Below are 21,531 nucleotides of genomic sequence, written 5' to 3'. Positions count from 1 at the left end.
CCAGAAGCATCGTTAAATTCGTCAAAAAGCTAATAATAATAATAATAATAATAATAATAATAATAATAATAATAATAACAACAACAACAACAATAATAACAATAATAATAATAATTCGCACACGCCGTTTCCTCAAACCGCCTCGAATGCCTCTTACTCGAGAGTCCTCCATTACTGGTGGTAACTCAATAAATTCCCCCGTACAAATCGCACGCGCCGCCGTCGAGAGGAGGAAACTTCTGTTTTCACAACAACCGGTCGTCCTTAAGAGCCACCTTTTCAGATGTAATTCCGCGTGATGAGGACACCCGCTATACAGAGAGACGAGAAGCCGTCAATCGGGTTGGCGCATGGGTATTCACTTTCCTTTGCCTCTTCCCCACCTCCCCTCTTCCTCTCCCGTCGCGGTCGTGTTTCCCCGGTGTACAGGTGCGTTATGCGTACGCTTAACACGACACGTGCGCGCGAATAAATTGCACGGCGTATTATGCGCCGGCGTTTTTGCACCTCGCGCAACGTGCGCCGCGTTCCCGGAAACCGTCACGGTGCGGACGGTGCCTTCGAAGGCCAGTGGATTATCGCCGCCGCCGCCGCCGCCGCTGCTGCTGCTGCTGCTGCTGCTGCTGCTGCTGTTGCTGCTGCTGCTGCTGCTGCTGCATTTGGCATTTTTCAGTCTTTGCGACGACGGCGACGTGCCGATGAAAATCCGCGTCTCGCTCGTAAATCCGCCGCCGGCCGCGGCGTTATCGCGACGAGCGAGACGCGGATTTTCAACGGCGTCGTAACTCCCTTCGCATGCAAGTATAATTAGGAAGATAGGAATCGAGGAGCGATTAAACGCAAACAAATAAGCGATAAAATGCGAACGCACCGTTCCTCCAGAGAGGATGCCAGGAGAGAATACGAGGTGATTTAGCGCGGGTCTTTATCTCGATTTCGAGCTGTCAGCAATATTTTGTAGAGTTGCTACCGGTTCAGCTACAACCATCGTGATTAACACCGTGATGATAATTGAAATTATTTATTAACGCGTGTCCAATCGTTCTCTCTCGACCTCTTAACTCAAACGATCCATTTGCGCCATTTGCTCGATTCGTGTAACAGGGCAGGTCGTGATCGCTATCCAGATTGTAAATTTCGCGCGACTTTTCGTTGAACCGCGACTCGCAATTAAGTCCGACATTAGGGGCGGCGTTTAGCCGAGCTTGACGAGCTCGAGATCTCATTAATTTAAACCGACTCGCTGGCGAATAAAACGGATTGATGCGCCGCCCCTTCTTCTACGGTGCTTTCCTACGAGGAAAGAGAGAGAATTAATGTGAATAATTTCGCGTTAAACGACGGAAACGAGGTCAAATCGAAGCCTCCGACGTCGCTCCGAAAAGAAATATCTCGCCCCGAGGGAATATCCCCGGTGCGTCGAAGTACGAGCGGATTAAATCCTCTCCGAGGACGGGGTGGGGGATCCCCAGGCATTTCTAAGGTTTGCTAAACCCCTTTCGGCGCTTCCTCTCGCAACTCCGCGCGCACGGCACGCCTCGAGTTCACTCTCTCTCGCATTCCGATCACGCGTACAACGCGATCTCATCGTTCGGCCGACTCGACGGGTGATCGTTAGGAGCGGCTAAAACGGTTCGCGCATCGACCTGGCCGATCATCGTTAAAATCCCCACGAGATGACTCCCCTCGAGCGTAGATTGAAATCGCGGGGGAGGGGAAACGCATCAGCTCGGCTGTAGTATCGTATCCCTCGTCTCATCCGATCTCCCTGCTCGGGCTTAAGTTTCTAAATGGACCTAAAAAATTGGAATTTAAACACGTGCGGCTTGATTATCTAAGCATCGGAACTGAGCTCAGTATCAACGAACAGATTCCCGCGGGGATTAAGATCGTGAGATTAACGCGAAAATTGGGGGATCTAAATGGGAGTGTAATGAAACGGTGAAAAAAAATATATATATAAACATATGTACACACAGTTGATTTGTAATTTTTTTAAATTATTTACATCGTCGATAGCGGCAATGTAGTAGACACTTAATCGTCCCGCGGGGATTAAGATCGTGAGATTAACGCGAAAATTGGGGGATCTAAATGGGAGTGTAATGAAACGGCGAAAAAAAAAAACATATATAAACATATGTACACACAGTTGATTTGTAATTTTTTAAATTATTTACATCGTCGATAGCGGCAATGTGATGATAGACACTTAATCGTCCCGCGCTGATTTTAGTTCGTACGAGAAAATCGACGAAATTTTATTACGTAACGTTCCGTTTACTTGCTAATTTAACCGAAAGCAGAGCAGAGCGCCGTAGGTTTCCGCGTGCCCCAGAAAAGAGATCGTCTAAATACGCCGGTAACGAGCTTAATCGGCTTGGAAACTTAGACTCGCCGTAGCTTAATTCCGCGGATTACGTGCAAATACTGTCACGTTCGTTACGTGGCGTCGTTAAAAAGACGTTACAGTTATTGGTATCGGCGCGAGATCTCCCGGTGAAGCCGAGTCTAAACCGATTACACGGGAAACCAAATGGTAGGATGGTCCTCTCTTCCTGCCCCTCCGCTCGAATCGAAAATCAGAGAGAGAGAGAGAGAGAGAGAGAGAAAGATTAACTAAATAAAGCGTAACGACCCACTTCCAAATATATGTATCGGAAAATAGGATATACGGTCAGCGATCGCAGAACCAGATTCGATTCTGATTTCGCATCGTTGACGAACGGTAGCTACCCTACTTCGCCATTTAATCTACGTGCCCGAAGATAAAAGCTCCTAATTACGTACCGCACAAAAAGCCATGAGAAAAACCCCGGAGAGAACGTTTGCGGAAACGCGCGCGCGCCATGGCGCGATTTAGGCGGATATTTTCTTCCGAGTATCTGTGCCATCGCTCAGATGATTATTTTGTTTATTTTCCACGAGAGGAGCTCCTTTCTACGTCAGTGGATCTCAATCGTTTTGTAAAATACAAAGTGATAAATTTTGATAAGTTGTATCAGTCGTGATTATCGGATATAATACTAAGAAAAGATATTAAATGGGAAGGGTATTCATAAAAATATTATTACGGAAGTATTATTGAGATATCGGATGATAATAATAATCATCATGTTCGAAATTTTTTTCCGAGTAAAGAAACTTATTTACTGCTACTTGGCACCACTTATCGGAAACATTGGGTAACTCGTATTTATCTTATCTTATTAAATTAAATACTTTATCTTATATGGATTCGGAATATATATCGCCTAAGTCAATGTTACTCTAAATCAGATTTCAAGTTCATGTTAATCTTACTTTATCTAAATATAAAATTTGCAAATATATTTTTTCAAGTATTTTACCGATATCGCAATTTTTTTACAAAAAATTTAGTTATTTGTAATTTGTAATTTAGTTATTTGTATATTATAAACTTGATGAGATTAGTCACATTTTATCGAGTGAAGTTTACATTTAACTTCGAGTGAAAGATTTTGAGAGAACTAACGATAAGTCTTGTAGATTCTTGTTTACGACAAGGGAATTAAATTTGTGAAAATCCATAGGTTTCCAACGCACCGAATTATCCCGCAAATATCTGCCTGTTTCGCGGCGATAAATTATGTTGTCCAAGGAGGAACTTGCTCGTCCCTTCCATTCGTTTTTTTCTTCTCATTTGGCGTGCCTTTCTATCGTCACGGAACCAACATTGAAAGTGCCGAGGTTTCGCGAGTCCGGCGGCGATGTGCTGCAACGTACCAGCCAACAGAGATGCACTCGGTGCACGGGTAAATCGATAGAAGACGGTCGAGAAAGGGAGGACGAGGGCGGTGGTGGGCGACGGGTGCAAGAGGGTGAAAACCGGGTAAAGGCGCCGGGATTAGAGTGCCGAACCAGGCTCTAAAGTCTCTCCCCTAGGCTTGCGCCCTGTCTATCACGCGCACGTACGAACCCACACTGTCGAACCGGAGACACTTCCACGTGTTCCTCCCCCCTCCCCCATTCACGCGATATCCTCCTACGTGTTTCCCCCTTGTGAGCCGGTTCGGCCCCAAACCCGAGCCCTGTTGGCTCTTGTGTGCCCCACAACTCTTAGAGCCACTCGAGTCACGATCTGACGCCACCCCGACACTTTTCACTCCTGTTACATAAATTAATGTAATGCGTCACGTATATCTTTTTGAGCTACGAGTTTCTAATAAAGTCATCTCTTACATGTCCTTTAAAAAAAAATCTTTATTACGAAAATATTATTTTAACCGTTTTGATCCCGTTGGGTAATATACGTTTCATTAAGTTTAAAAATAATATTTTGAAATAATACATTTTAATAAATTGGTTATCGTTTAACGTACTTGAAATACTTTAGAAAAGATAGAATAAAAATGATTAAAGTTTAAACTGCTTTGTGCAAACACACAATCTATCTTAATTTCCGTTCTGCAAATTTTCTTCTTCCTCCGCTTATTTTTATTATTAGGAAATTGTATTATGCAACTGCGAACTCATCTCAGAAAGAATCCCAATGAAATAATTACATTTTCTATACTTTTTCAAGAGACTTATTTTTCAAATTTTTCTTATACATATATTCTTCAAACATAACATATTTACAAGAAAAAAAAGTACATTTAAAAATCATAAATTTGTTTCTTTTCTTTTTTTTTTTTTTCTAATGCCGTATAATGGATATCATTTCTAGATGGAAATCCGTGGTTATCCGGAAATCAGATTGTATGAAAAAAAAAAAAAAAAAAAAAAAAGGCGAATTCTATCGCCTCATCGTGAATTTATCGAGCATCGCGAAGCGAATCGCGGAACAAATCGCACTCGAGTGTCTAATTCGAGTGTCTCGGGACGTAAACGTGGCGCGGAACGACCGGCCGGCCTCGCCCTTGACGATCGAAGCTCCCGCTCGGAGTTTACGGGATGATTGATGGCAAATCGAGGCCCGGGAAGTGAGCCGCGGGCCTGGGCCCTGGTTACATTGTACGTCTAATCAATATCGGCGCGCTAGTGCCAGTCACGTTCCTCGGGTGCTGGCCTATCGCCGAGCGCCGTAGCGAGCCCTGGTATGCGACCTAGAGAGAGAGAATTTGTTGACCCGTAACAGAGGAGTCGCGTTCCCGGCTCCCCTCCTTACGTCATTGATCACGATCGAGGGCACGAGGGCTGCTTCGAAATTCTGCGGTTTGCGGGGAATCCGGTGCCGCCGGTCGCGAACGATGTGGCCGCCTCCCGACTGCGTGGCGCGGCAATTGCAGCTCGGATGGAGTCGCCGGGATCTGGAATTCGCTCTCGCAAATTGAATCTAAGTTGTGAACTGGGAGTTTAAACCGCAAACGGAAATTTATCCGAGTTTGAGAAGCGCATAAGGACCGCGTGAATAAGGTCGCTTTAACTCCGTCCTGTTAACTACCTACAAAAAAAAAGGTGCATGTGTAAGGTTTATTTCAGGGTCATCTCAGGAGCGATTTGTGCGATAAGAAAAAAATATCATTTCTCATTTATCTAACGTCTATGCTCAATTCTACAACTCGTGAAATTCAGTTACGATGTCGCGAGGATATTTAATTCCATCTTGCCAAATGCTCCTATCAAACGTAATAAATAGCGTACATTTTAATCCGTCGATGTGTACACCATCCTTCGACGTTGGAAATGACGTTTCGAAAGTTGCTCGAATAGCACCGGTGTCGCAGATAAATGGGAGGAATAAATTAATTCAGGCGAAATTAATTAAGAGCGATCGGAGGTGTCCGATTTGCGGGAAGCGCGAAGTTTCTAGCCACGACGTTTCTCCTCCAATCACTTTCACGCTACGGACGTATGATCGGAACGAGAGATGCGACCGCAAAGATATAATTTTCTTTAACCCCCGCAGACCGAGCCCGGGTCCGCGCCGAGTATCGACGTGACCTATATTCGCGCCCTGACCGATATTGCCCTCCTATAAATAAAAGACCCGAAAACAAGCGCGCGGGGCGGCGCGCAATCGATGCGGCGATCGTCCGCTCTACGACTATTACCGCTAATAAAGGTAATTTTTTTTTTTTTTTTTTTTAGCGCGACAAATACGCGCGACCCAGGCGCGTATTCAGTGACGACTGTGCAACAATACGAACGTTTTATTGTCGCGCGGAACAAAAGTCGCAGGATAAACCGCGCAAGCGGGACCTCGCGCTAATTATTTATTCGACGCCACGCACGTATTGTATTTATGTCACGGTAGTCTCATTAAGCGCGATATTAATTTTAGCGACGCGTTTTTACTCCGTTTCTCCGATCGATACAAATAAATATTCACGCACGGTTCGCGCGATCCACACACACACACACACACACACACACACACACACACACACACACACACACACACACACACAAAACGGATCCGAGCGTGTTTTATTACGACGGATCAACATAAACGGATTAGTCCCGTGCCTCACATCTATAAAAAGAGCCGTGACTCGCCGATCGATTTGCGGAACCGCAGCGCGTCAGCGCGCGCGGAGTGTAACATTTTTACGACAATCTCTCTCGCCCGGGGTCGCGAGGGAAAGAGAGCGAGCTATTTGCAAGTTTGATTCCATTACTTCGATGACGACGCGGGTTTGCTCGTCCCGCGTTGACAGAGCACCATGACATCACATTCGACGTCGAGAGAGAAAGAGAGAGGGGGGGGGAGGGGAGAAAGAAAAAGACAAAGAGAGGGAAAGAGAAAGAGAGCGAGAGCTTTTGTTAGTCGGTCGTACTCTAAAAAAATTACGCCGGTAGTCGTGTCGCCCTCGCAAACTCTCTTCGCAACCGAGGCTTCCGCAAAAGTTACGGAATGATTGATGGCGAATCACGAAGAACCAGAGAGAAGTTCTAGAAGTCCTCTCCGCGCCTCTCTCTCTCTCTCTCTCTCTCTCTCTCCCCCCCCCCTTCTCTCTTTCTCCTTCCCTGCGTCTTCGGGCATGCCGAGTAATCGATTCCGCACGACGAGCGGAGGCGAAATTGCACGGTGAAGGAGCGGATGATAGCATGAGCTCGTAACGCGGAAACTACGCCACGAATTGTCTCACTTGCTTGAAAAAAAAGTGACGAAGCCGCCTGTCGTCGACCTGTCGGATTATTAATCGCGCGCCGCCGAAACATAGGCGTTTCTGCGGCCGACAAGACGCGACCGTCCCGTCCCAACATCATCCGGGCAACATCATCGGGACCCAGTTTTCAAATCGAATTCGCGATTGAATTATTAAGCAATTAACGTTCGCTAATTAATAGTTAATAATGTATCGGCGCATCACACGGCCATTTGCATAGGCGTATAATGAAGTATTGCACGCTCGGCAACCGACGTGCTCGCGTAAACTGAAGTAAAATTGATTAGGATATGCGCTCTACGAGCACTGCCTCAATAAATTGCGCAATAGATCAAAGCTCGCTCGCGCGAACATCGGCGTTACACGCATCACGCGGCAACATCCTCCTCGGATTTACCTTTTTTCACCTTCCCCCCCCCTCTCTCCCGGAGAACAAGCAAGGTTGCGACTTTCTTTGCGTCGTTCGGGCACGAAAGTCGTCGGGCGCGTCACGCGCATACTGATTCTGAATCCGACGCTGTAACGAGACGACGAGACTCGGCTCGGCCGATTTTAGATTCACGCGAGCGGACGCGTATTATTCAGCACGGCCTCGCATTACGTAACGCGAGTGTGTCCGAGGCAGAATTAGAACGCATTGTGTGCGAGACAGGAGCGCGACTGTACCGTGCGACTCTCCCGACGCAACCGACGTTTTCAAGTTTAACTTTCCTCCGTCGCGAGGAGATTGTATGCGAAGCCTCGCGGGGGGGGGGGAGGAGGGGGCTTTCAACCTTAAAATCTAAAGACTCTTTGATCAATTCACATCACGTTGTCTCCGTTAATTGAAACATCAAGATAGAATTTTGAGGTCGTCAAGTTTCGATGAAATTCTTCAATTCATTTATACGAACTCGTTTCTTTCACGAGATAAATCTTGAGAAGACTATAAAATAGTAAAACTTTTCTCTTTCGCCTCGCCTTATATTGCAGAATATATATATATATATTGTTTTTGTGCAATTTATTTAAATTCGAGATTTAATTATATCGAAATATTTTAACGTTGAATTGGAGGATGCGCAAAATGTCGGCTTTCTCCAAGATTTCCAAAGTATGAGTCGATTTGCCATTCATCAAAACCTCTGATATTACGGCACCCCGTTGTGTACGATCACTTATATAAGCCATACCTAAATTATGGCCTGTGTAATTACGTTTGTGCCTGTTAATACTGGTGCAAACGACGTTCCATTAAACGAACATAAATCTGCAAAGCCAGTCATATCAATTCGTAAATTGTTGTTCTTGATTTTTAATTTTAACTTCTTCATAATGAAGGGTGCGGAGCACGTTTCTTTCGGGGCGTATCCGAATCTCGCTTTGGAAGCTTAGAACGGAATTAGGGTTAAAAAGGCTACATAATTTAGACGTAACGTCCCGTCGAATCCGAGAGGATACGAAGCGGGATTCACCTTCTTCCGCACCGTCATGGAATACTGATCCTTAGAAAGATCGCTCCTTCTTAGCGATTGTAATGAAATGAACTCTCGCACGAAATTCCATTACGCGCATAAATGCCATTGTATTCCTAAAGGGTGCTCTCTTTCATGCACGATATTTTCGTTAACCCCAACAGTTGGATTACGTTACAACATCATTAGCATTCATTGAGGTAATCGTTAGAGTTGCGTTATAATTAAATACGCTATTAATATTGGTTAATATTAATTATATTATCAATTATTCATTTTATATTATCAGCAAACACGCATCTGTTGGAGTAATTACCAGCTTCATCGGTGGAATACAGATATCCATAATACGATACTTGGCGTGGCACCCGTCGGAAAATTTAATTCGGCAAACGAGTAACGCAATCCAGGTCTCATTAAGAGGCGGATGCACCTGCTGCAAATCCAAGCACGTTTTTCCTACGGCGAAGTAATATAATCACACGACATCCCTTGATCATTGTCGTACGAATTTTCATCTCCCTTCGTGCCGGGGAGATATTCCCAAATCCATTTCCATGGCGAGATACGACAAACGACATAAATGCCCCGATCTCTCCTCCACCTTCTCCTATTTTCTATCTCGGCGAAAGAAGTCTCTCTCTCTCTCTCTCTCTCTCTCTCTCTCTCTCCTTGCTTGTTCCACCGTTGTGGCAATCAGATTGAATGCGCGTCATCATCGTCCTCGTCGTCATAGCTGGCTTCCCGGTCGTTCGTTCCCGGCTTATTCCCTTTTTGTCGTCCCTTGCCCTTTCTCACCCTCCTCCCGTCGCCGCGCGTTTCCCTTAGTGACGCGAAGGTGAAACGGCGACCGGCGAGAGGATGGGCGAGGGAGAAACGGAGCGAGGAAGTGGTCTGATTGCGAGCGAGGGGGAGCCTGATTTTTGCCATGCAAATTTATGAGAGTAAAGAAAAGCGACAGAAGGAAAACGCGGCTTTTGTCCCGCGTTTTGACTGGCGGCCGAGTCTACTAAGGGAGAGGGAGGGAGTAATGTGTACAAGGCACGTTGTACGCCGCGATGGGAAAGTCATTGATCCCGGCAGTAGCCGGGACGAGCGGCGGCTTCGAGATCGATGGGTCAGCCTAACGACGGACTTCCGACTAATTTGTAAACTAGATGGAACGCGCCGAGAAGAGAGCTCCTTACGAAGTTTTCTCGAATCGAGAAAATTCTCCCGATTCCACCTCCGATTTGGCCCCACTTTCGCGTTTTTTATTTCCCTCTCATTTCTCTCTCGAGTATTTTTTCAGATGCGTAAGCCCCTCGCAACGCGTGTAACCTTCTTTTACAAGGTCTCCTGTACGATCCTATTGATGTTACCTTTTTCTCATTTTATATTCTGCGAATCTTTATTTCATGAGATGTAAAGATCGCGTCGGTTTGACCGAGGAATCGGTTTTTCAAAATATTTTTTGATTGATCTGCAATTATCGTGTACACTACACTTTGCGTAAATATACAAATATCGTATATAAATATCAATAAATATCACAAATATGTTGTTAAAAACAGATTATATTGATTTCAATTATTTTAAGTTTATATTTTGATGAAAATTATTGTGATAAAGAAATACAGAGAATATTAAATTATAATGTTATTCACGCTCGAATGAAACTCGGGATGATTAAAATCTAGGAAAGAAAGATAATTCTGAAACTCTATAATCCACATATCTATTTATGTGATTAAAGGTAACTCAGATATCAGACTACCTTAATGATAATAATAACGTCCAATAATATCGCTGTGAGATCACGTTTCAGTACTCAATCTCAATACTCGCACGCGCGCGTGCACTTGATGTATGTTACACTTTTGTTTTTCGATTTCGCCATCTCGTTCTTAAAACCACATCGCCGAAGCGTTGGAGTGGAGTTGACCGAGATATCGCCGGTCCGAGCGAGGTTTTCTCACGTGGCGAAATCGAAAAGTAAGTTTCGAAAATTTCCAAAACATTTCGCATTCGTCGCGGCGAAAAACACAACACACCGGCAAAATTTGTTGTTTGCGATGGTCTCGCGTACACACTCGAAACGAGTATGTAAACTACGTGCGGTTGTTGGATTTCTGATACGGTAGGCTCGCAGGGAGATACTTTTCGTATTTTATCGCGCGCGAATAAATTCGTAAGGTTCTAGAGTGTTTACGTGTTATCGATTCACCGGCGAATTATAGATGCGCTCGGCATGTTATTTATGCTAATGCGTGTAAGAGGCACGACGAAGTGCCGTCGAAAGCACGACGTGAGCGAAGTGCGAGACGTGAAGTGTCTCTCACAGGAGAATTTAGAACCGCGTTGCGATGCGATATTGTGATGCGGAATTGTTATATTACGACACGACGATGAGGGAAAGGCTTACGGAATTATTAGTTTACTCCGCAATTCTCCGCAATGCCCCGCACGAATCTAACGCGCGGCAATGGAGTAAATTAATACCGGCGACGAACCGGTTTCTAATCGATTCAAATGCAAGCACTAAATAGAACGGCAAACATAAAGAAACCAATAAGTTATTGTTTCAGGAGGATCTTTCCTGGACTGTTTAAAAAACAAAAAAGTCCTTCTTTTTAATATTTTTATTTCAACTTCGATAGACGATATTTTCTACATTGAAAGAATCTTTGCAAATATCCATTACAATACAATAAATAAATTCTTTGCATAAATAATAGGTCTAAAAGATACGACATTACCCAACAATATAGATATAAATATCGAGTTACGTCGAAATTTTTTTTTTTTTTTTTTTTTTTTTTATGTTAATAACATGACGGAAGCGACACGTTAAAACGGTGTAAATCCATCTCGGGCGGATATGCGCCGTGCATATAAATATCTTATATCTGAAATTACACGTGCAAGAAATTGCACACGCCCGTGTATATTAACCGTGTATATTAACGTGTGATCCTTACGTAAGGATTCCCGCCGCATGTTCTCGCACACGAAAGTCACACGTTCACGCGGCAATTTCATGCCGGTAACTTCCCTCGAGCATTAAACGTCGACATAAAGAAATTATCGATTACGGATTATTGTTGCCCGAGCATGCAGGAAGCTTCATTTCGAGTTCCGAACATTTTTTTTCCCCGGACTGTTCCTATAAACGCTTCGGTCAACGCGCGGCAATGGAGTAAATTAATTCGATTAACCTCGGCCGACGTTCGCGAGAGGAGATCCGTAATTTTCTCCGATCCGACGGAGATACTCTCACTGAAAGCGAAACACCCGATATATATCCACGACCCACATTCGTTATCTTTGCATTTATCCCACGAGTATAAATAATTATCAGCAGGCGATAGCGCTAATGCCGCGTTTAGAAGAAAGCAAACGCGGAGCAACTCGCGTCTGCCGTCGCTTGTCGCCGAGCGGATATACGCAAACACGGGGGGGCGGGGTTGGGTGGGAGAGGGGGTAGAATCGAGGGGGAATACCCCCCTTCGTATTTTACGTTTCCGGCTCGATTATTATTGCACGACCGCGTGCGTGCTTCTCGCGGAAACGAGGGAAAAAAAAAAAAGGTGAGCGTCGCGACGACGCGCTCACTTGTTCCGGCGACGCCTTCCGCCGTGTCATTCATGCGCGTTGCACCCTGTTTATTGCTTCTCCTTTTTTTTTTTTTTTTTTTTTTTCCCTCCCCTAACGACGACGGGAGAAACAAACGCGGCGTGGACGATAGGTATAGTCGCGCGCGCGCGCGATTCCCCGCCGGATCCCCGTCGTTGTCGGCTCGTTATCTCGATCGTCGATCGAGAAATGGCGACGTTTATCAGACGAGCGAGATTTCCCGTCAGGAGGAGATACAGTGAGTTTCCCCGTTTTCTTCCTCCCCGCGTGAACGAAACGGAGATATCCTTTCTGCCGCGCGAGCGGCATCGCCGTGCTCGACGATGCCGCTCGTACCGATTATTAATCCGTGCAGATAATTAATGACGGGTCGCGTAATTACTCGCGGGGTGATCCTCCGTACATGGTGCTCTTCCTCTCGCGTTTTACGTGTGTCCGATGCAAGCGGAACCATTTTGCTCCGAAACGTGCGGTCACGGCTGCCGTCAAATTACCGATGTTTACGTTGCTCGACCCGAGCCTCTTTCGCCGCGGCCGATGCTCAGCTTTCGGAGAGCCCTCTTTTTTACGTAATTTAATAACTATATTTAGCAACGTAATTTGTGATGAATCGTGCGTATTACTGTTTTTGTGTTTACGCAACACATATTTAGCAATGTGATTTGTGATGAGTCGTGTGTATTATAGTTCTGTATTTACATAACGATCGGGACGATTGAATATATTCTTCGATTCACTTACGTCATCTAAAAATGCAAATGTGTTTCGAAAATTTCTTTTTAGTACGTATAATCTCAGAAAGTATAGTGAATAATCAAGATATCTCATAAAGTTTTAACATGCTTATTTATACGGAGTAATTCGTATTTTTTTAACTTTCTTAACAGTTATCGTTCTGTAGTTATCTCGAGATGTACACAATTCGGTGTATTTTTAAAGTGATATTCTTCGGATATTTATTTCAATAAATTCTTTTAAAAATATCGATGAGTGACCTGACAAAAGTCAGTCAGTCGACGATTATGCGATCTGTTGATTTCTCTCCGGAGTCTGATATCAAGTATATCTGTAATGTAATTTCAGTTATTTCCAAACAATTTATCGTCCGATATTTTAAGAAAATGGTCTCCTTATCTCTCGGCTCGAGTCTAGATGCGATGCCGAGAACATCACGTTACGTAAACAGCATTGCGTTTTTTTTTTTTACGAGGCTATATTTCAATTGTGCGCAAACGTAAAAACTTCCGGCTTGACCAAAAAGAAAAAAAGGACAGCAAAGAGTTATGTTGAAAGAACGCTTGCATTGCGCGCGGATCTCTCGCGTCGTGTATGCATAATACGCGCGATTCCCCCGCTCGTTACGTGATTCCGCACAATTGCATAATGAATTCTCCCGCAACGAATGAATGTCAGATCCGGACCTTGATTTCCGCGAATGATCCCGTAACGACCTCTCGTTTTACGACATAAATCGGCCGACCACCGCACGTGACTAAAATTTCGCCTCCGTCGTACTCGAGACAAAATAAGATGTAACTTAAAAGCTTTATTATTATTATTATTATTATTATTATTATTATTATTTCCAATTCATTCATTTCTATGCGTTTCTTTGACTCTTTGACTTCCTGACTCTTCCCTTAATCCACATTCCGTTGGTCTTTTAACTCAAATTATCTCTGGATAAGGCAAATCAGTCACGTGAAGAAACATTTTTTGTTTTTCAGGTAAATCTCCGTTCTTCCCGAGTCTCGACGAGCAAGGTGGTACTTTGCTCGAGGATCCAAATGCGAGCCAGCTAGACGGCGTTGGCGTTGGTGTCGGGGTAGGCGTCGGTGTTGGCGTGGGCGGCGGGATAACAGCATCCCAAGCCGCGCCGCTCTCGTCACCGAGTCGGAGCAGCCCGCATAGTCAAGGCAGCGAAACTGGCGAGCGTTTCTCCAGGAAAGTTTTCGTCGGCGGACTACCGCCTGATATCGACGAAGGTACGTGGGTTTCGATACAAACACAAAATCCGAAATAGATCGCTCACGATATAGCAATGATGTAATCACCACATATTTTCTCCCGATTTAGACGAGATCACAGCCAGCTTTCGCCGTTTCGGTCCTCTCGTTGTGGACTGGCCACACAAGGCAGAAAGCAAATCCTACTTTCCACCAAAGGGCTATGCGTTTCTGCTGTTCCAGGTGTGATTTCTTCTTAGGCTTTTAGATTTTATTTGAAGAAATAAAACTAACGATAATCTGATTTCATATGATTGCTCGTTGTATTTTAGGACGAAGGTTCGGTACAGCAGCTGATAGATGCCTGCATCCAAGACGAGGACAAGCTTTATCTTTGTGTAAGCTCGCCCACGATCAAGGATAAGCCTGTACAGATCCGACCCTGGCGGCTCAGCGACGCCGACTTCGTGCTAGACGCCTCCATGCCGCTCGATCCGCGAAAGACGGTCTTCGTCGGCGGGGTGCCGCGACCACTCAAGGCCGTCGAGCTCGCGATGATCATGGACCGGCTTTACGGTGGTGTCTGTTACGCTGGCATCGATACCGATCCCGAGCTCAAGTATCCCAAAGGTGCCGGCAGAGTCGCCTTCAGTAATCAGCAAAGCTACATAGCTGCCATCTCAGCCAGATTTGTACAGCTGCAGCACGGCGATATTGACAAAAGGGTGAGCGCGATGAAGAATTGCGCCCTTCCTCGTACCCTTCTTTCTGAGAAATAACTTCTAAATGAGGCATTTAAGATAAGAATGAAAGGGTTACATCCATGATTTATATAGCTATTTTAAAGATAGGAATTTGCAAATTACAAATTATTATCCCTCGAGCGATTATTATTCTTGTTCTAAATATTTCGAGCGTTTTTGTACTTTCTCTGATCATACCGTTTGTTTTGCGGACAGGTTGAAGTGAAACCATATGTTCTGGACGATCAGATGTGTGATGAATGTCAAGGACAGCGTTGTGGAGGCAAGTTCGCGCCGTTTTTCTGCGCCAACGTCACTTGCCTACAGGTATCTCGATTTTTGGTTCATCTTTATTATTAAATAGTAAAGAGAGCTGTAAAGTACGGCTTTCAGTTTCTTGATTCAAACCTGAGATTTTGAGATTCTTATGCGAATGTCATAGCAAGAGAGCAATTCCGTTAAAATTAGATCTTACGATTTCTGAAATTTTACAGTTTATCCAAAAATTCCATCCGTATAGTTCAAGATTAAATATCGTATCTTTTTAATTATAAACTAAACTAAACAAAAAATTCCGTGTTTTTAATATTTTATAATTGTTTTATCAAGTTTTATCATAAAAAAATTGTTTTTCCATCGTGTTAATATATAAAAGATTAAATCTTTTGATGAACTTAATATTGAAATTATCCAAACTATAACTTATTATTTATTTTCAGTACTACTGCGAGCATTGCTGGGCAACTATCCACTCCCGGCCAGGTCGGGAGTTCCACAAGCCGCTGGTGAAGGAGGGCGCGGATCGGCCTCGGGCCGTGCCTTTCCGTTGGTGTTAACCCCAGCTGCGTTGTCCCTAATTATCTCGCAGCCCTAGCTAATTAACTACCACCTCTACCAATATCCTCCCCACCCTCCCTTCACGTGCCCCAACCAAGCCTCACTTCCCCCCGCCCTCCATATTACTTACTTATTTACCTACAACAAGAACACAGCCTCAAAACCGCTATTATTACTACTACTACTACTACTATTACTACTACTACTACTACTACTATTACTACTACTACCACCACTCGATCGTTACTACCACTACTCTACTCTACTACCACTATTATTACTATTACTATTACTACTACTACTACTATCACAACTACTATTCTACTACAAATTATTACTACTACTACTACTAATACTACTACTACTACTACTACTACTACTACTACTACTCCACTACTTCAAGTTGTACCGGTTATACTGGAGGAAGAAACCAGCCGCTGTTACCCGCCAGTCGATGAAGGCTTTTGGCGTCGCTCCGACCGCTTCGACCTCATATTTCGTAACGACTTGTAAAACGTGAACCATCGCCGGTATCATCATCGGGTTAAACTATGCGATATTGCCGAGTCGGAGATAGCGAAGAAGAGAGGAGGCGATCGGATCCACGTCGAGCTGATGTCGTCAAGCCGGAAAAAGAAGAAAAAGAAGAAACACGCCGAGACACAGAATTCAGAAGAGAACGGACACGGATTCTCAGTATATCGATTACTCGTACACATATAATCCTATCTGTCTGCGCTGTAAAATGCACCGGTTCTGTCCGAAAGATCGAGTATTGTTAGTTATCGCGAGTCTCGAGGAGCGAGCAAGCGAGGGAGGGGTTGCCGCCGTCGCCCTCGCGTACGCAACCCCATGCCGGCACCTCGAGTTTTTATCAGAATCGCCGACGGCGCGATACAGATCCGCCTCGTGCTTGCGTCTCGATCCGCCGCGGATTGTCCCTTCCGAGTCCGACTACCGCGTGCCGAGAGAAGTGACGGAGGAGTCCCTCCCCGCGTCATTCACCCCGGTCGAGCTGAGATTTTGATTTTGCGAAGCGCGACCCGGGTGAAGGCGGGCGAAGCGACTTCTCCATGAACGGGGCTCGTGTTTTCCCACCGACGTTGTCCATTAGGACGTAAGCCGCGACTGAAAGCCCGCGCTCCGAACTAGTAATTCCTGCGCGACGAATGTTCGTAAGAAATGCGAGTACCTGATCCGACGCGAGAATGCATTGTCAGAGTGAGCAAATGGGATTGGAAGAGAGTGCGAGAAAGAAAGAGACGAGGTAAATGAGGAGAGTGACAGTGAAGCAGCGAGATCGGAAAAAAACGCGTAGGTGATGAGGACCGGTAGGAAACCCGGAAGAGAGTGGATAGAGTGATGGCAGAGACGACATAAAGAGAGAGAGAGACGAATCGTTCGCATTGGATGTTAATCAATAATGAAGAAAGCCACGCTTAACCCGCTGTGTAGGTAATTCTTTGTATCACAAATACAAAAAAACACACGCACACATACATACATATACACACGTACACATACATACATACTTACACGGTTTCCTAGTTATTAAGAACTTATTAAAAAATATGTTACATAGGTGCGTAATGCGTTTCTCGTGCGGATAACGCGACCGCGCGCTCGTACGGAAGCACTTAAGGCAAGGATTTTTTACTAATTAACTTATTCAAGTGAGAACGAGAAATAACGCGGAGGAAAGCAAACGCAGAAAAAAAATGCAAATGGGGGAACTCTTGAACTTAGAAAAGAAGAAGTATCACGGAAGGAGAGATAAACGGAAACCGAGGTAGTTGAATTCTTGACGCGTGAGCGAGCGAACGGCTATATCGTGGTGGTATGCTCCAGATTGTATTGCTCCAGGTCTACCTTACAGCCTGGTCGCGTACCGGATTCTCCGCTAATTTTCTTTCCCAATAGCGACGCGAGCGACTTTCATCAGGCTTCGCGCGGGAAATCGAAGGGATCATCGCGAAGCCGAGTCGCGCGTATCGTCCGCTCGCCGAGGGAGAAGAGAGAGTCCGTTTGCTTGTTCGCAAAGAATACGAGGATACGCCGCCACCGCCATCGCTCATGAATTTTACACCCTGACTTTACTATTATTACGTGCAATACAAAAGGGGTCACTCTCTCCGCGGTCGGTGCTAACGAAAACGTTTGGCAAAACGTATCCTCGAAACGCGACGTGAGTGTAATTTCTCTCCTCCCCCGGGAACATTCGATACTAAGTGTGTGGGACGTTCGCGAACATCCGTGTCTTAGCTCGTTTCTCTACGTCACGAAATGATCTCGCGCTCGACTTTATGGAGCAAGAAAAAACGAAAAGAGAGAGAGAGAGAGAAACGCGCGTGCGAAATGGGACGCAGGGAGGGGTGTCGTCTCTCGAAACCAAAGTAGCGACAAAAATCGTGACTCGCGAGATATCGAAGCAACGTTATACATAGAATGATCGTATCTAATTACTCTCTTCATACGTCCGATAGATGATTTGCAAGAATGCGAGGCGCGTCTTGAGGGGCCGCGTTTTGCGCGGAACACTATTATAGAGATTCGTACATTATAGATATATATATATATATATATATATATATATATATATATATAATATATATATATATATATATATATATATATATAAAAATATAGAGAATGCCGCATATTGTCCGTTCCTGTACATACATACCGATTCCCCTCCTCTAACTGATTAACCGATTGAACCGGCGTTCATTAATCGCGACCGCGAGTGTGCACGTTTTTCTTAATCCCTTTAAAGCCGAACGGAATCTTCTTCGCTGGGTGTATATAATCAAACGCAATCGCCGTAGTTCAAATAAAAGGATAAAAGTAAAAAAAGGAAAGAGGAGTAGGAACTCACTTTTCGCCGAGAAGAATTCGCAGAATTTTTATTCTCAAAGGGTTCAGTACAGAGAGAGTCTCTCGGTTGACAAACTGGAGAATCTCCATCAGTTTTAAGCGTGACGCTTCCCACCGCACGATTCCTGGCTCGATGAAGATTCTGGCGAGATTTGATCGGCGGCTTTTCGACGCGTTTCGACGAAAAACGCAATCTCCCGTGCTCATCATTCGGGGATATTTTCGGCGCGTAACGTAGAATACTTTTGATAACTAATCAGTGATAGAGATAGCAAATTTAACGCTAATTCCGAACGTTCATCAATTCTCGGTGACTTCTTTGTTATGCAAAAAAAGGCGTGTCTCTTCGCAATACTTTCGACAATAGTCAGATCGCGCCGTCAATGAGACCCCTCACGAGAGACGACCGAAAGGTCAGAGGCTGGGAGGCGTCATGCTCGGAATTAATATACAACGTTGTGCGTTCCGCTTCGTAGATGAGAAAAAAATCACATTCTGTAGCAGCAGCAGCAGCAGTCGGAAGACGTAGTTTAAACCTCGCATGACGAGTCTCTCTCGCGATACTCTTCTTCTGCACACGTATCGGACTTTGTACAATCCGCGACACTCGTATACACACACACACACACACACACACACACACACACACACACACACACACACACACACACACACACACACACACACGAAACACGGTACGGCACACATGGCGATTACGCGACCGACAATTCGCGATACACATACATTTGCGTACAGATCTAACGGCAAGGGACAAAAGGAAATAATCTTCACACACACGCGTCTATATATATACACACATATATATTTATTTTTTTGGTACTCCTTTTTGTATATATACATATGATATATATCTTGTCTCGCCGCACGTAGGGATGATAGGCGGCATTTATTAGGGCACCATACGGGAGGGAACGTATTATTATTATTATTAGGTAGGTGCTGTGCGACGAAAGACAGTCAGAGAGGCGGCCGCGTTCAACGACGACCCTCCGTCCCTTCGTCTGAGACACGTCAATCGGCCCGCGAGGACACGGAGACACGCGTGCGTTCGAACACGAACGAGAATCGCGTATGACGGTGTCGTGAGGGAGGCAAAATTAATAAATTTAATAAAACAGAGCGGGAGAAGAAGAAGAGCGAATTCTCTCGTCGCGACCCTTTTTTGACTCGCGCGCGCTCTCGATTTAAGGCAGATTTGGAGCACAGATGGTATCGGATACGTTGAATCGAATTTGACCGAAACCATGTAGGCGAAATGGGAGCCGAGGATGTAGAAAAAAAAAAAGTCGGGGAAGGGAAGGAGGTGGGCAAACATTAGTATACAATTGTACACATATAATTAGTTAATAGAGCGAGTTGATTTTTCTATCCGTTGCTATCGCAATATTCTAAATAGACACGATCGACTTTTTCTTACGCATTCGACGGAGCCGTTTCGATCGAGGGAAAAGAATCGCAGGGAGAGAGAAGGGAGGATCGTTAAACGGAGACGGAGAATGGAGAGACCACACGGGAAGTTTGAGAGAGATTTAGGCGCGAGGAAGGAGGGAGAGACGAGGGACACGACGAGAGATAGGCGGGAGGACAAATGCGAGCATTAGTTAGTGCAATTTTACATACGAGTCGTTCTTTAAAAAGTAAATCGAGCGAAAGAGAGAGGAAGAGACAAGAGAAGAGAGAAAGATAGCGAGAATGAAAGAAAGAGAGAGAGAGAGAGAGAGAGAGAGAAAAATGAGAGAAAGTTGCATAATCCGTGTGACACATGCGGAAACTTTTAAATAAATTAAAACGCGTGCCGCGATCAGGCATATCCGTGTTGTTATCGCGGAGAAATTTATATATATATATATGTATATGAAAAAACGCCGGCGTGTGTATCGCGCGCGCGGCCGTGCGCGTGCGGAAATTACGCGCGTGTGCGCGCGAAGTCGGCTCATATATTAGGCGAAAATTTTTCTCAACCCACACCCTCTTCACGAGCACGGAATACGCGTCGTTGACAAATGCTCGTGCAGGGACACACACAACACACACACACACACACACACACACACACACTCCACTAATCGATCGATATAATTGTGTAGCGAAACTTTACCTAGGTACCAATTCACCTAAATCAATTGATAACTAAAAATATATATTGATATATACATATATATATAAATATATATTATATATATATATAGAGAGAAGTAGCGTCGTGTTCCAATACTTGAGCAAGCGAGTACTTGGACGAGGACCGAGACCGATTTTTCTAGACAAATTTTTCTATAATGTTCAAAAAACGGATAAAAACGTGCGAAAAAAAAAAAGATAAACGAGCGAGAGAAAGGAGGATAGGACAGGATCCCCGTCACGCGCAGAACGTCACTTCGGAAACTTGTTTCGGGAGCACATATGCGAAAGTATATTTAATCCTGGCTACGTACATGTACACACACACACACACACACACACACACACACACACACACACACACACGCACACACACACACACACACACACAAATCATAAAGTATACGAATTTTTCTATGTTGATACAAATATGAAGAAATCATAAAAAAATTTCTACGAGCACATGATTTTTTTTAACTATCACGAACACGTCCTATCAAACACATAATGTGAACTATGGTCGTGTCTCTTTGGATATGAGTGTCTAGCTAAATGTTCTCATGTGTCTTCAATCTCATTGTGTGTACTCGGGTCGTTTCGCGGGTTTCGATCTCCCCATCCCCAATTGATATTTCCCCCATCCCCTGACCCGGCATCGTGTATCTCTTTGTGCGAAATACTTATTTTTGTCCTAGCGATTTAAGCAACGAAGGGAGAAAAAGGCGTTTCCGTAAAAAAGCGTTCAGGCTCGCCTTTTGGATTCTCGAAAACCGATTAAGATGCCTCGTTTTGACCGACAAAAAAAAAAGCGATATTACAGTTACGATGACAATACACGCCCTGAATT

The 21,531-nt window shown here is 44.6% G+C and overlaps 1 protein-coding gene across 1 annotated transcript in view; it reads left to right on the top strand.

The window, feature by feature from the left end:
• Positions 1–21,531, top strand: part of orb2 (cytoplasmic polyadenylation element-binding protein orb2) — a 135,031-nt gene that overhangs the window by 110,503 nt on the left and 2,997 nt on the right. Inside the window, exons 4-8 of the mRNA XM_089085342.1 lie at positions 13,873–14,130; positions 14,222–14,334; positions 14,424–14,816; positions 15,051–15,161; positions 15,554–21,531. The exon at positions 15,554–21,531 is cut by the window's right edge and continues 2,997 nt beyond it. Coding sequence (XP_088941468.1) covers positions 13,873–14,130; positions 14,222–14,334; positions 14,424–14,816; positions 15,051–15,161; positions 15,554–15,670 — 992 coding nt within the window. The 3' untranslated portion in view covers positions 15,671–21,531. The remainder of the gene's footprint in view (positions 1–13,872; positions 14,131–14,221; positions 14,335–14,423; positions 14,817–15,050; positions 15,162–15,553) is intronic.

This window comes from Pogonomyrmex barbatus, unplaced genomic scaffold (assembly GCF_055798465.1).
Source record: "Pogonomyrmex barbatus isolate J1 unplaced genomic scaffold, ASM5579846v1 scaffold1, whole genome shotgun sequence".
In the NCBI taxonomy this organism is placed as follows: domain Eukaryota; kingdom Metazoa; phylum Arthropoda; class Insecta; order Hymenoptera; family Formicidae; genus Pogonomyrmex; species Pogonomyrmex barbatus.
The sequence above is the reverse complement of the archived record's forward strand: the minus strand, read 5'-3'. Positions and strand labels throughout refer to the sequence as shown.